We start from the raw sequence: 15,386 nt of genomic DNA, 5'->3' as shown, positions 1-15,386 counted from the left end.
AAAATATACATATATATATATATATATATATATATATATATATATATATAAATGTTTTTGTTATTTACCAACTTATATACAAGAAGAAAAAAAGGTGTATAAGTTAATATGTTAGCTTATAATTAACCAGCAATAAATAATATCGATTTACAATTCTTTACACTATCAATACATATAAGTTAATTTGTGACAAATTGTTGATTCGCTTCTCTGCTTAACGTTAGGAGTAATATTTTGTTGTATTAAAGGGTAGTTCAGTGCACTAAATTACTTGATTCACATAGAGTCGGGTGAAGCGTCGCACCCCTAATTAAGGGGTGTGATGTAGATCGTAGTCTATATCTAATTTCATTGCTCGAACTTGTAACTTAGATAATACAAAAATAATCTTATCGTTGCGTTCGAGATTTCGCTTTCTAGACATTTTCTTATATTATTGTTGAAAATTGTGCAGGCTTATGATGAACAGTCTACAAAATGTAGATTTAAGATTGCTGAATTATCAACAGAAATTAGCATTCTGGATCAACATGTACAACGCTTGTATCATGCATGTACATTATATTTAATTTTATTTAATTTTTAAAAATTTTATTTCCTTTATAAATCTCAATATTCAAACTTAATTAAAATAATATTATATACTTTTTTATTATAATTCCAGGGATTTCTTCAACATGGACTTCCTTCTAGTTCTACTCCAGAAAAGTTATTGTCACTTATGAATAAGGTTCTTATTCTTTTTCATCTCAAATTATTTATCGTAATTTTTAAATACAAATATCTCGATTCGAATTAATTTTTCTTATTTTTATTTCAGGCAACTCTGAATATTGGTGGAAATACAATAAATGCACATGCAATTGAACATTTTATATTGAGAAAACCAGTAAATTCACTAGCAAAAGAGGTAATTAATTAAATACATTTTACTTCTCTTATTTAAATTAATTTTTTTTCCAAACATTTCTTGTATATAATTTTTCTTACATTTATTATTATATGATTTAATTAATTAATTAGGTGAATCGAAAAGGCGAAAAGAATGATAAAGAAAATATAGTACGTGAGCTGCATGGACTTGAATTATTTGATCCAAATGTTATGTTTGCCTTATGTTGTGGCACACGTTCTTCTCCAGCAGTAAGTCTCTATATACTATATATTACGTATCGTTGAAATATTTTGTGCATCAAACTGTTATTTTATACTATTAATATTTGTTAATTTTTATAAATTTAGTGATCGTACCACATTATTATGATTAATAATCCAGATAGTTTATGAGGGGAGTTGTAGTAGATTCATAGCTAGCATAATTATTAGATTTATCGATAGTTTGTGTGACTAAATTTTTTTAAGAAGTTAAAAATGCTAATTTTCGAGAATTGATGTGGTCGATCAGAAAAAAATAAATGTTTTTGAATAGTAATAGAAGTTGAAAATTTGGTCAAACACAAATTATTGCTCAAACGTGATTTTTTAATTGATTAGTTAAACCTTAATTATTATTTTTCAAAAACTATTTTTCAAAATAAAATTTAGCCGAACAGGTAATCAGATGAGCTTAATTTGATCAATATATAAAAAAAAATAAGGATTAACTCATACAATCGATCCAAACTAAACATGCTTCGGGTTGAGGATTAGTAGTAGTTGTTTTTAATCCTTCATCGTACATAGTTGATAGTACGATAATCCACAAGTTTTTCTAATTTCGTATACAGTTAAATATCGTCATACTATTTCCCCTTTCTTTAATAAATGTGAATGTTAACATGTTAATTTATTACAACTAATGAAAATAATTATGTAGGTGAAGATATACACAAGTGATGGAGTTATAGGTGAGTTAGAAAAATCAAAATTGGAATACTTACAAGCTTCATTAATTGTAACAAACAACAAGAAGATAGCAATGCCAGAGCTTTTGCTAAGAAATATACATGATTTTGCTCATGATTTGGATTCATTAGTAGAATGGATTTGTCAACAATTGCCTACATCTGGTTCATTGAGAAAATCTATTGTTGATTGCTATAGAGGACTTCATGGTGGGAAAGCATCGACTATTATCGAGAAAATACCATATGATTTCGAGTTTCAGTATTTGTTATCTGTATAAAAACATCTTATCTGTGTACAGAGTTTGAATCGACATAAAACTTTTATTGAATATTATGAAAAATGTATGCTATAATTAGTTTAATGTACAACCATGTGTTGAACTACTCCTATCTTGAATTATGTATATATGATGAATAACAAATGAGTGGTGAAAAATAAAGTGAATTTTGGAAGTTTTTGGTCATTTAATTACTTTCTTTTTTACCATAGTTAATAATTTAGAGCCCATTATAGAGAAAATGTTTATCATATTTCTTGTTAGAAAAATATCTTATGATTTTGAATTTTCAATATTTATTATTTGTGTATACTTTTTTTATATGTATTATTTTTTTAAAAAAAAATTACGATCCAAACAAAATCAGGATAATCTCATTAATGGAGTGATTGGAGTATACTCTCGACTCAAAAGAAAAATGTAACCGAAGAAAAAAAACAACGTATACTAACACACACTAAAAAATACGACACTATTATATACCAATTACCGTAATCTATTATTCTTTTATCATAATTCTCGACCTCTGCCTATTTGATCAACCACATATAAAAACAAACAGAATTTCTTTAATTTCCTTTTTAAGGTTGTACGATTTTCCAACCACTACCCTCCACGTGTCATCTTTTCCGGACCCCAACCCCACAATTCCAATTCGGTTCTTCACGTCACTTCACGTCCGTCTCCACTTCCTCTGTCACCAAAAAAATCAGCTACCATTTTACTGAAACAGAGACACCACTTACATTCCCTTTTTTGCTTTTTCAGTTACTTCCATGCATTTATTGTGAAAAATTTCATCTGGGGTTTGTTTATTTTCTTGTTTTTTGGTCAAAAAATGAAGCTTTTTTGGTTGAATCAGTGAAATGAAGGTATGATCAGGGACCCATTTAGTTCTTTTGTTCTTTTTGTCTTGTGGGTATCTTGCATTTGTGTATTTTTTAGTTGCATTTGCATGCGTTTTATCAGAATTCTTGAATATTTTGCTTGTCTACTTTAATCTTTTAGTTTTAGTTTCTTTTTATAATCCTATGGGTTTGTATAAGAAACATATATGATTTATCAAGTTTAGTTTGTTCTCTTTTGTTGTTTTCTTGCTTTTTAATATTTGTTATTGTCATCATGTTTATTGTGTTGTGATATTAGTGTTCCTTTCTTAAATGCTCTGTATTGCTTTTGTTTTAGTTGCTTTGTACACCTTGTTGATTGTATAAGAAACATACAATGTGATTTAATGAGTTTAGTTTGTTTTTTTTCTTTTGTTGTTTCTTGCTTTTAATATCTGTCATCACCATATATTGTTTGTTGTGTTTCGATCATCACACTATTTTGCTGTTGTTAGTTTTGTTGAATAATGCTCTGCATTGATTTGGTTATCTAGTTGACATTCTTTATTAGCTGTCATTTGATTTGGTGCACTTGAGCCGAGTGTTCTTCATAAACAACCTCTCTAACTCCGCGAGATGAGTTATGGATAAGTGAGTAAGGTTAGTAGACACTCAGCCCTTCCGAGACATCACTTGTGAGATTAAGCTGGATATGATGTTGTTGTAGTTTGTTTTCATTTGGATACCTGTTGGTGAAGTTTTACTTCTTTCATATGACCTGTTGCTATCAAATCCTTTTTTATGATTTCCGAATGTGTTCGAAAAATGAAACGAAGCGACTTGCATTACTGTCTTCCTTTAGCTGAGCTTTCAACACCAGAAATTGACCATGCTGAGGCTGACATTTTTCTTCTTCTGTTTCTGGTAGTTAAATTCTCAAGAATATGTTAGGAAAATTTGGACAGACGAGTAAAGTGCAAACTTCCATGGATTCGTTTACGTACAACTGGAAGACACCAAATGAGTGTGCAAAGAGTTCTCAACAGGAGCCTGAACAGGTAGTTAAAAATTTCTGGAGGATGACCAGTTTAGATTACTCTTAGTCCAATTAATCCTAAAATATCCTTACTGCTTTACTTCATTTACTTCGAGTCAAATTAGGGTAGAAGGCTAGTAGATAGTTGAGTCTTGTTTCATATATCCTCCCATACTAGTAGTCATAGCATTACTCTTGCTCTTTCTTGTTCTTCGATTTCTATTTCTAACTTTTACTTTTTGTCCTTTGATAACAGTATTATTTTGTTCTCTTTTGTTATTTCTTTTCCCAAACTGGTTTGTTATGTTTTTTCTTGAGCCAAGGGTCTATAAGGAATAACCTCTTTACCTACCAAGGTAGGGGTAAGGTCTGCGTACTTCCTACCCTCCCTCGACCTTACTTGTGCAATTTATTGGGTATGTTGTTGTTGTACTTTGAGTATAAATACTTGAAGTATTTGGAATTTTTTAAGCTTGACAATTTTAGTTGTTCAAGAATATTATGCGATTTTGATCAATAATCTTCGGTTTAATTTTCGTTAACTAGACTGTTGTGATTTTTTTAGGTTGTAAGTGCTGCATCTATCTATTTTGCATCGGAGGAGGAAGCAATAGGAGTGGAACAATTATTTGCAGAACCCGAGTATGGCGATATAGTCGATACTCTTCTAGATTTCAACACATGTGCCTGCAGTCTTCCAGAGAGCTACACTAAGGAGTTTTCAGCTTCGGACTCTGTCGTAATAAATAGTGATCGTGGTAATGGTCTTAACAACTTGAGCTATTTGAATCAGATGAGTTTCAAATTCCTACTTGTTTTATTGATAACTAATGACATTTTGATTTTTAGCCTTTCCCCTAGATGCAGTTCAAAGAGGTCTCAGTGAAGTGGATAAAACAAGGGAGAAGGTATATACCCTTGTGAGCAGTCATAAATTGTTAATCCTATATTCTAGAGTGTTTATTTGTTTTAATTTGTTCACAGTATATCTGATTCGTTTGTATTCAATGAGTTCAATCAATTGTTTTCGATCATCTTCCATTATTACTGATCATTTGTCGATACCCGGTTTTTGCAGTTTCTTGATGGATTGTCAAACGGATATAATGAAAATCATTGCAGCATTTCATGTGAAGATTATCTTTTGGGTAAGGAGTTGTTGTTTATCTGCTATCATGCCAGTCTACGCTTTCCTTTTCTTCTTTTATTTCTGTCCTAAGTAAATGTCTTTCAATCGATAGTTAATTTTGGTCCTATTTATTCTCGATTTATTAGATATCGAACTTGAGGAAGAGATTCCCACCCTTGATGATGTCACAAGAGATGTATCCTGTATAGAAAATGTGAATTTGGAGAACAAGCTAGCTGATTCAGAACAAAGAAATTGTGATGTTCATGTGTTAAAGTTGTCTGATGCAAGTACCTCATTCGATCATGACGCTTTAGACGAATTTGAGGACATGTCAACTGATAAATTACTTGAGGTGTTCAGGAATATGTTTGGACATCAAACTTCAGTTGCGGATAAGCAATGGCTGGAATCCCACATGATATTTGGCTTGGAAAACCAGGAGATGTCAGACAAGAATTACTGTATCCCGAAAAGCTCTCTTGATTCGAGTGAAAATCAAGGGGTTAAAGTCCTACCAGCTTGCCAGAATCTCCTTAAAGTATCTACTGCCTTTGCTAGTATATTCAATTTCAGAACAAAGCCAAGGGCAAACCACGTAAAAAGGAGAGAACATATCCAATGGAATTCCTTCAAATGCTTATATTCTGCAGCAGGTGAAATACAACTCGATTTTCCGGATAAGTGGGATAGCAAGGAGTTGGCTAAAGAAAATTTAAAATGTGATGGGACTAAATTAGGAATATCTGAACAACATCTGAAATGTAAACCTTCGCGAGGAGGATTTGGTCGGCGATATTATCACAGAGGAGCCAAAGTATCCTCACAAGGTCTTGGTAAAAGAAATTTTCAAGTTGGATGCATCCAAATTCCACCTGGTCTGCCCATTGAGGAGCGACTTATCAAGAGGGAGGTTAGTGAACTACAAATAAAAGGAGTTTCAGACTTTGTGTTGACCTTTCATATTTTCTCCCAAGGAAGTTAAATTCTGTTGGGAATGTTCCTCGAAAACTGTACTTTATTTAACATGTCTCGTCTCATATGCTAAATATACTTGTTTAGGATTAAGTATCTCTCATCAATCCTATGTTTAATACTCTTTGTGGCGAGCATTGATTTGCTCGAACATTTCATCCTTGTTGTGTCTGTTTCATGCTGGGATGACACAAAGTGTTAGCCGTAAAGTCACATATCCACTTTTAGATGCTGGTTTTTCAGATTATTGCTACTTCTTTTGCTTATGTTTTCACTGTCCACTTCAGGGACATTTATCCAAAGATTGCAGGGCTAACAGAGCCTATAACAGCAACATCCATTCAGTTGAGGCACAAGATGATCCTTCTGGCACTCTTTCTGACCAGTCTACTGATAGTTCATCTGAAGATGATTGGACCATTGGGAGCGAGACCCGAGGAACTAACCAAGACAGAAAACACAATAAGTATTGGTCAACAACTGAGGTCCTAAAGTTGGTGGAGGGTGTTTCCAAGTATGGTGTTGGCAGATGGAGCGACATAAAGAGGATGTTTTTCCAATCATCTGTGCATCGTAGTCCAGCTGATCTGAAGGTACTTGACCGTTTAGTTAATATAAAATTTTCTGCTTTCCATGTATTTTGGTATGATCTTTTAGTCCCTTGCTTCTGTCAGGACAAATGGCGGAATCTTCTGAGGGCTAGCTGCCAACGATTGCAGAGTCGGAGAGGGGTATTTTATTCTTCCTATCAATTGAAAACCTCTAATCTGTCCTTTCTCATTTTAATTTTAATTCAAAACTCATTCTCTTTTATGTTCCTTTGCAAATAATCATAGGATCATCATGTGGCAAAGCCACATCTAGTCTATCCTGTTTCATTTCAATATATGATTCTAGGAGTTAATGCTGTCTCTGACAAATAGAAGAGAATTCATGGAACAAATCCAGTTGTCTTGTTATGATTTTAGCTCTGATAATTCTCTGTCACGGAGATAAGTATATGCGCCATCTGTTAGATTTACTACATCTTTTTGGTTGTCTTCTCTCATCCTTCGGATGTGAATTCCATTTCGAGGTTCAGGTTACAAGAGGAACAACTGTGACAGTATTGGTACTCGAAATTCTTGAATAGCGGAAGGTTTTATTAGAAGCTTTAGTGTGTAATGGAAGAAAGTTAATTGCCTAAAAAACTTATAATCAAGTCATATATTACACTTTCAGCAGGTTTCATATTCAGCTGCACATATCGGGAAACACTAAAGTTAACACCATCTTTCACTTGTACACCTTAACTAAGACTTGTACCATTTAAACACATGAAGTAGGGACCATAAGTTGCCAAGTCAGCAGAAGTGTCAAAATGACACAGTCGAGCCCTACTACAACTAGAGATGCCTAACTGTAAGATGTTGCCAACTTAGGTGTCTCCCGATGTGTTCAACCTTATTATTATGATGCAAAAACGATGTTGATATATCACACATGTCCATAAAAACTTGCTGCAGGTTGATGCCAAGAAGAAGCATGGCAAGTCCAGGATTCCTCACGAGGTCTTAAACCGTGTTCGTGAGCTTGCTGTCATCTATCCATATTCAAGGCGACATAGAACAAGAATCTCACCAACTGCATCCCTCGCCTCTTCTTCGAACGTGGAGTCTGATAGTCAGTTGTCTATGAATGAGGAGCAGAACACATTGAATCTCACATATTAGATACTAAGCTACTTAGAAGGATCATTCATACCTGTGAAAAGCAAAATTGTTAGTAGTATATATTTTTGCTGGCAGTAACTAATTCTAAACTTTGTAGAAAGTTCAAACTAGAGATCCAAATTTCTAACAGATTGTAATTACTTATATTCTAGTTAAACAACTTTTTGTCAGAAAATACTTATTGGTAACAATATGTGCAAGACTGAAGAAATTAATGACGTAATCGAATCATAATATTTTTCTATTTTTTGTAATTAGAAAGGACCACATTAGAGGTGCAAGCGACACACAAGTGATAAACTGAGAGAAGGTAGCTTCACGTATGGAATTGATTTACATATAGAATTCACCTCTCTTTCCTCTTTCGCTCGCCTCTCTCCTCCCTCTCTCGATCTCGCTCGCCTCTTTCTCCCTCTTTCGGTCTCGCTTGCCATATATATAAATATATATGTATAATATACAATTATCTAACCAATATACATATACAAATCACCTTTGTCCCACTCTTTTTCCCCTCTCTCTCTCGCCTCTCTCCTCTCTCTCCCAGTCTCGCTCTCCTTCATATAACATGTAGCTATAAATTGTAATTATCGAACTATAGCTATGAAGAGTAATTAATTATTTTTAAGTGGCTATATATGAAAGTTTCCCAAATTATATAGTTCTAAGTAATTTTGAATCAGTAATAGATTTCTAATTAACAATCATGAAATTACCGTCAAATAACCTTAAAAATGACTAGTCTTAAACATTTGACGCCTACTTGCTCCATGAACAAACCTTCACTATTAAAAGTCAAAAATAACCTCCACGTTGTAAAACTTTAAATTAATTTTAAAACAACTTATTTTCAAGATCATTCTCGTAAATCACCACGTAAACAATTTTATCACCTTGGCCCATAACAAAATAAAACAAGGCCCAAATTACAAAGCCCAATCAGGTAAAATATACTTCCCATATACATATTTAAGAAAAAAAAAATCCGATTTGAGATCTTGAAAGAGCAAATTAAATTTCAACTCTCTTTCAAAGCTCAAAAATGGCGAAATCAGCTGCATTTTCCAATTCTACATCGCTATCCTCTATACCCATTTTGTTAATTATAGTATCTGTAACTGTGTTGTTGTACGCATCAACAGTTGCTGGAGGTGGAGATTCATCTGCTTTCGTTAAAAAGACGATTTCTTCACACTCCATTGTTATCTTCTCCAAATCTTACTGCCCGTTAGTTTTTCTCTCTCTCTCTTTAAGCTATTTTTTCTGATTTTGTTTATGGGTTTTTAGCTTATTATCTGATTTTGTTTCATTTGTCCCTTTTGTAATGCTATTATATCTTTTTTTTCTCTCTGTTATGGTCCTTGATTGTCAAATTGATATGATAAATCCCAAATTGGGTGATCTTTTTTTATTGGTTTGAGTGAATCTACCAAAAGTGAGGATAAAGTTTGTGTCTTTAATGAATTTTAACAAAAACTACTCTCTCCGTGTTCATTTTTACTAGTCCAGTATTGACTCGCAAACCACTTTAGTAAGCAATTTTACTGTATTATCCTTTTGAATATAATAAATTTAATGTTTTTTTTTTGGAAATGACTATAGTTTATAATAAGGATAAGTTAGGAACATAGTGATAAATTGTAGTTTCTAAGCTGGAAAAGTTAAAGTGGACTAAGTGAGTATTGGAAAATATAGAAGCATGTAAGGAAGAACTTTATTTATGAGGATTTTACTGTGACATAGGAGGTTGTAATGGAGTACATTTTTCTGTATACTTTACAGAAAGATCTTGATTTTGGTTTTTGTAGTTGAGTTAATTACTGGATGGATTGATGTAAAAAAGTTTGAACATTTTCCACTATTACAATGGTTTAGCTAGTTTGATTCGCTTTAGCGTCATACCTTCTTTTATTGAGTTGTCTTTAGCTTATTAATTGTAATAAGAATTGGTCTTTAAGATAATGGAGGCACTCTGATTATGTCTAATTGAATCTAACGCTGTGGAAATCAAAGGAAAAGAAAGTATAGAACTGATTGATATATTACATAAAGAGGAAGAAGTTTGATTTACCTTGCTCATGTTATGTCTAATCAAAGAGCCCAAGGATCTACCTTTCTCGCTAAAGGGTTATGGCGACCAAGATAGATCATAGATTGGTTAAGGTTTGTGTATTCCCCTTCTCCTTCCTATTTCAAATGCTTTACTATCAGAAATTTATGGTTCTAAGGGATTTTATCCTTATTCTTTCCTACCATTTGTAGATAAATTACCTTTCAGAAAAACGTTAACCCATTAGGCCCCCAAGTAGAGAAATGAGGATTTTTTAACGAGTTGAAAATGTTATCTTCAATTCTGTTTTCTCGTATTTACCTCTTGGAGATATATTTTTCCCTTTTTGGGAGCATGGATACCAAGCTTTTCATAAGAAGTAAATGGTATCCATATTCAGGGGCTTCAGCAGCATGTAGGGTAGATTTCACTTGGAGGAGAAAGATATTGGTCATATCCACACGATTATGAAAATTGAATTAGAGGGAGAGTTCTCAAGTCTCAAGTCTTTGAAGAAAATGGTATGCTAAAAACATAGTGGTTGAGTTTTGAACTGCTCTAGTTTATGGTTCCGTTTCTATTTCTCCATAAATTATATTGAAGAGTCTTGCATCTAAAAGGAGGTACCTCGATGACGTTGGGGAGAATTGCATCTAAATTATGCTCTGTGTCCAATATGCTCTCTGCTTAAATTCTGAGGAAATGTCAGAGAAACAGTACTTTTACCTTCTGAATGCATCATTCTAAATGACTAACAGATTTCATTTACAATTATGGGGACCTTTTCCCCAAGTGCTCATCCTGTGCTCTTTTTCAATTCTAAAATTATCATGTAATTCTGTCTAGTTCATTTGCGAGACAGTAAATGTGACTCACAATATTGATGTGGCAATACAATTTGTATCCTGTTAGCCAGTGAAATCCATGCCTTAACACCTATAAGAATGTTTGAGATTCAATAGATCAAAATCACTGACAACTAATATGGCTTATAGATTCATTAATTTTCCTATTTGAGACTTATTTGTACATCTTCAACTTCTTAAAAGTGTATATAATGACCTGACATGCTAACACTATTTTATTTGTGTTTATTGTATGTTGTATTAACTCTTTGCATCAATTTTATATTGCTTTGCAGATACTGTAAGAAAGCAAAGGCTGTATTCAGAGAATTGAACCAAAAACCTCATGTCGTTGAGCTTGATGAGAGAGGTATCCTTCCTATGCCCCTAGTCTCAACCCTAACTTTTCATTTATCAATCCCTACATGTCTAAGGTTTTCTCAACTGCCTACAATGGATTTCAGTAATTTGAGTAAAATTGTAAGATACAACGGATTATATCTTATTAGGCTTGCCGTCAGCCAATCACATTTTCCACGATCTCTTGACAAGGTCAATTTGGACTTCTCCGATTAAATAGAAACACTTTGAGCGAATTGAGACTTGGGGTATGTTCGGTATGAAGGAAAATGTTTTCTTGAAAAACAAGTGGTTTTAAACTTATTTTCTAGTGTTCAGTGAGAAAACAAAATTAAAAAAAACAGGTGCATTAATATGTACTGCCAAAACATTAGGGGGGTGGGATCGAGTGGGGGTTCAGGGGTGGGATGGTCTAGGGGTAGGGGTTTGGGGCGCTGGGTGGGTTGGGGATGAGACAATGAAATTGGATTGTCACTTAGGAATCCACTTTATCAGGGAAGTCCTTTTAGGTCTGTACTTGGAACCTGTTTGGATTGGCTTATTTTAGGGGCTGTTTAGCCAAAAGAGCTTTTAAGCAGTTTTATACTGTTGGGGTAAAATTGAAAACTGCTTATAAGCACTTCTTTTTAAGCTAAAAGATAAGAAAAAAAAAAGGCCAAAAACCACAAGTTAGAATTTCTAACATATGGCTTTAGGCTTATAAATCATAAGCCAAAAGCCAATCCAAACAGGCTTTTACTTCGTTTAAGAAAGTTCTACACTTTGCTTAGTATTTACACCTAGCAACCCGAGCCCTTGCAGCTCGGAGATGGCACTTCGTCTCACTTAAGCTGTGGTTCAGTGTAGGCAAGCATCAAGCAAGCAAACTCATTTCCCGTGAGTTCTATCTTGAATCGGTACCAAACAACAAATATAATCGGCAAATAAGTGTAGTATTTGTTTGAGGAAAACAATATCGAATGAATTTGTTACTTTTTTCTCGAATACATTTCTGCCTTTTTAAACTGAAGCCTGCACTTAAATTGTGTTTTGTGCTTAAGGCCCAATAGATCTGAAGCACTTTTTATAACTTTTTGCCTTTGACTATACTGCTTTGCAGCAATAACTATTTGAACTCAATGTAGAAGGTGAAGAGCTTGTGTCTTTGATTAGAACCTTTTATCAAAACTCTGCTTTTTCCTCTTGCTAGATGATGGATGGAACATCCAGGATGCCATTAGTGAAATCGTTGGCAGACGCACCGTGCCACAAGTTTTCATCAACGGTAAACACATCGGAGGATCAGATGGTAAGCTAACTCAAAGCATATAGCTGCCTCAGTATCAGTCATAATCCTGTGCTTACAATATTATTTACTTTACAGATACCATCGAGGCGTATGAAAACGGGGATCTAGCTAAACTTCTTGGTGTTAATTCTAAGAATGATGATCTTTAAGCTGAATTTGTTACATGGTTTCAGATTAAATGACTCTGTAATATGATATATGATCACCATAGGTCTCTTTGCAGCCTTTGAGGGTGTGTGGAGTTTGAAAAAGTTGGTGATTGTAAGAATGAGCCTTTACTTCATAAGAACTTTAGGATAAAGGACTTATTATTGTAGGTATTATTATAATATGCTATCATTACTATTACTCCTTTCATTTAAATTTGTTTGCCTGGTTTTAAATTGGCATGGAGTTAAAGAAAATAAAAAAGACATCTGAAATTTATGGTTCACGAAGAAAGTTGCTAAAGGAAGGAAATACGAACAAATTGAAATGGAGGGAGGATTTCCTTGTTCTAATATTTTAATCGTAGCTTTTTATTCTTGTATTTCTTTCAAACTATGCTTTGAAAATACGGCAATTTATTGAAAACAATTTTTTTAATTTCAAGGTAAGGGTAAGGTCTATGTATTACCTGTCCTGATTGCGCTTTTTAGATTATATTGATTATGTTTTTCTTGTTGATTTATGTTTCTACCGTACAAAGTTTGTATTACAAACCTTGCTAGTGATTGTTCATATATTTTAGATCAAATTGTGAAAATTTATCTTAGAAGTATTTATTTGGTTGTGAAATTTGATCAGATTTTGAAAATCAATCTTCACTGTTCACTCAGAAATTTTAATTTTTTCAAGTAAAATGTATGTTCAAACACATAATTTAATATATTTTCTATTTGAATACATGATCTAGACAAAAGTAACTGAAATCGGAATTACAAATATTTGAGCAATTATTGAAGTTGTTGCAACAACTTCAATTTTATATTCCAGCAACTTTTGAATTCAATACACAACAAAATCCAGAAATTGCTGTAACAACTTTTAAATTATTTGATGAAATAACAATAAAGTTATGGGTGAATGTATCAAAATTGATCAGGATCACCTAGGATAATATTTTCGATATTCTATGATATGAAATCTTATTATATAGTTCCAAATATTAAAGTATTTACTTAATAATTAACACGTTTTTCAAAGCAAACCATGAAAATTGACAGTTGATTGAGCAAATAGATAACTATATAATATAATATAGTACCAGATACAATGATATACTCGATCAGCTATAAAAGATAATTGTATATGTATGGATACATTATCATGTGCAAGCATAAAATATATTTCATTTTTATTATACGAGCGAATACAATATATTTTAATGTTTTACGTTTACTTTTACATATCGTTATTTAGCAAAATTTAAGTGTAAATAACACTATTTACTAAAAAAAAATTTGAAAATTAAAAATTTCGACTCCGTCTTAATAAAGCCTATATTTTGGCAAAATGAAAATTGTACATCACTAGCCGAAAATCACGACTAAAAAATAAATCAAGTAAATATGGCCTACTTATTAATTATTCTATATATATATCTGCCTATTTTGCAATATCTTTATTACTCATATAACCACATTCTCGATCAATTCTTACAAAACTAGCCACTATGACAAAACTAGCCTTAATTCTCTCTCTTTGCATCATTTTCACAACTTTCATCTCTTCATCTTACTCCATTTCCTCTTGCAATGGCCCATGCAAATCGTTAAACGATTGCGATGGGCAATTAATATGCATTAAAGGAAAATGCAACGATGATCCTGACGTTGGAACCAGTATTTGTGGAGGAGGAGGAGGAAGTTCTCCTTCTCCTCCATCTACTGGCTCAACGTCAGGTATGCTAACCCTTAACGACTTTAGTGAAGGTGGAGATGGAGGTGGTCCATCAGAATGTGACGAGAAATATCATGATAACAACGAAAGAGTAATCGCGTTGACTACTAGATGGTACGATAATGGTTCAAGGTGTGGGAAAATGATACGTATTCGAGCCAATAAAAATGGAAAGAGTGTAACGGCTAAGGTTGTGGAGGAATGTGACACAAAAGATGGTTGTAAAAATAATGTAGTGGATGGTTCAATTGCTGTGTGGAGAGCTTTGGGATTGGATACTGATGAGGGAAGAGTTCCTATTACATGGTCCATGGCCTAGGAGATCATATATCACTACTAAAAAATTTTATCAATCGATGGATAAATTCTATAGCTAATCAGTAAATTCGATCGTTGGTGCTATTTAGTTATGGATACTTAATAAAAGAAATTGTTGCTTGGTTCATATGGCCTAGGAGATAACATAATTATTATTACTCCATGTGGTTTAATTATACTTTGTTTGGTTGTAATATAGTATTGAATAATTGTATCATTTTATATACAATATGTGATGAGATAGACATGATTAGTGCTCTTCAAGAATTTGCTATGAAATATTTCTATATAATTCTACAATTTCATTCCCTCAATTCTAATTCATTTGGATTGATTGAGAGTTTGAGAGTAAAATTAACAATGTTTGGTGTAAATTCAGACGTAAAATCTTCAGTTATATATTTAGAAACAACACACTATATATAATATCGGAACCTAAAGGGTGAAAAATATTAACAAAATTTTTAAAACGATATATGAAAATATTTTTTAATCAAAATGGTAAAAAATCACTGAGGAAGTAGCGATTTTATCCGCCGGAGTTTTGGCAAATAGCAGCGATTTGTACAATTTACTTTTTCTTTTTTAAAAAAATTGCTACAGTTGCAGCGATTTACATATATTTTTTTTAATTTTTAAAAAAATCGCTACAAAGACAACAATTTTCCTAAATTTTATTTATTTATTTTTTTAATTTTTAAGCAATTAGATATGTATATATATAATTAAAGTTATATGTAAAGAGAGTTATAACTTATTGAGAGGTAAATTAAATGGACCAAGTTGACACACAGTTGGAAATTGAAAAAAAAAATTTAGGTAAAGCGCTGACATTTCCTT

At 32.7% G+C, this 15,386-nt stretch overlaps 4 protein-coding genes across 4 annotated transcripts in view; all 4 read left to right on the top strand.

Moving 5' to 3' along the window:
• Positions 1-2,213, top strand: part of LOC107003441 — an 8,137-nt gene extending 5,924 nt beyond the window's left edge. The window contains exons 6-10 of the mRNA XM_015201770.2: positions 455-554; positions 665-730; positions 821-910; positions 1,024-1,143; positions 1,817-2,213. Coding sequence (XP_015057256.1) covers positions 455-554; positions 665-730; positions 821-910; positions 1,024-1,143; positions 1,817-2,125 — 685 coding nt within the window. The 3' untranslated portion in view covers positions 2,126-2,213. The remainder of the gene's footprint in view (positions 1-454; positions 555-664; positions 731-820; positions 911-1,023; positions 1,144-1,816) is intronic.
• Positions 2,214-2,794: 581 nt separating this feature from the next.
• On the top strand, positions 2,795-7,995 carry LOC107004165. Its single transcript, XM_015202403.2, has 9 exons — positions 2,795-2,997; positions 3,881-4,010; positions 4,554-4,746; positions 4,838-4,896; positions 5,067-5,136; positions 5,264-6,030; positions 6,380-6,685; positions 6,767-6,823; positions 7,598-7,995. The coding sequence occupies exons 2-9, from the start codon at positions 3,897-3,899 to the stop codon at positions 7,802-7,804; spliced, it is 1,773 nt and encodes a 590-aa protein (XP_015057889.2). The 5' UTR covers positions 2,795-2,997; positions 3,881-3,896; the 3' UTR covers positions 7,805-7,995.
• Positions 7,996-8,794: 799 nt separating this feature from the next.
• Positions 8,795-12,741, top strand: LOC107003261 (glutaredoxin-C4). Its single transcript, XM_015201565.2, has 4 exons — positions 8,795-9,031; positions 10,996-11,069; positions 12,249-12,347; positions 12,423-12,741. Exons 1-4 carry the CDS (start codon positions 8,847-8,849, stop codon positions 12,494-12,496), a joined length of 432 nt encoding a protein of 143 aa, XP_015057051.1. The 5' UTR covers positions 8,795-8,846; the 3' UTR covers positions 12,497-12,741.
• Positions 12,742-14,001: 1,260 nt separating this feature from the next.
• Positions 14,002-14,547, top strand: LOC107004311 (kiwellin-like). The gene has a single exon (XM_015202536.2). The coding sequence runs from the start codon at positions 14,002-14,004 to the stop codon at positions 14,545-14,547; it is 546 nt and encodes a 181-aa protein (XP_015058022.1).
• The last annotated feature ends 839 nt before the right edge of the window (positions 14,548-15,386 follow it).

The sequence above is a fragment of the Solanum pennellii genome, chromosome 11, assembly GCF_001406875.1.
Source record: "Solanum pennellii chromosome 11, SPENNV200".
NCBI lineage: Eukaryota > Viridiplantae > Streptophyta > Magnoliopsida > Solanales > Solanaceae > Solanum > Solanum pennellii.
Note: the sequence above shows the minus strand (reverse complement) of the source record. Positions and strands in the feature narration are given on the sequence as shown.

What these genes read in the sequence shown, in the direction of transcription:
- LOC107004165 (XM_015202403.2), top strand. Translation starts at nt 3,897, where the DNA reads ATGTTAGGAAAATTTGGACAGACGAGTAAAGTGCAAACTTCCATGGAT. An exon ending in CGTAATAAATAGTGATCGTG is followed by an intron (nt 4,747 to 4,837) that starts GTAATGGTCTTA and finishes TTTGATTTTTAG; the next exon opens with CCTTTCCCCTAGATGCAGTT. An exon ending in GTAGTCCAGCTGATCTGAAG is followed by an intron (nt 6,686 to 6,766) that starts GTACTTGACCGT and finishes TGCTTCTGTCAG; the next exon opens with GACAAATGGCGGAATCTTCT.
- LOC107003261 (XM_015201565.2), top strand. Translation starts at nt 8,847, where the DNA reads ATGGCGAAATCAGCTGCATTTTCCAATTCTACATCGCTATCCTCTATA. An exon ending in TTCTCCAAATCTTACTGCCC is followed by an intron (nt 9,032 to 10,995) that starts GTTAGTTTTTCT and finishes ATTGCTTTGCAG; the next exon opens with ATACTGTAAGAAAGCAAAGG. An exon ending in ACACATCGGAGGATCAGATG is followed by an intron (nt 12,348 to 12,422) that starts GTAAGCTAACTC and finishes TTTACTTTACAG; the next exon opens with ATACCATCGAGGCGTATGAA.
- LOC107004311 (XM_015202536.2), top strand. Translation starts at nt 14,002, where the DNA reads ATGACAAAACTAGCCTTAATTCTCTCTCTTTGCATCATTTTCACAACT.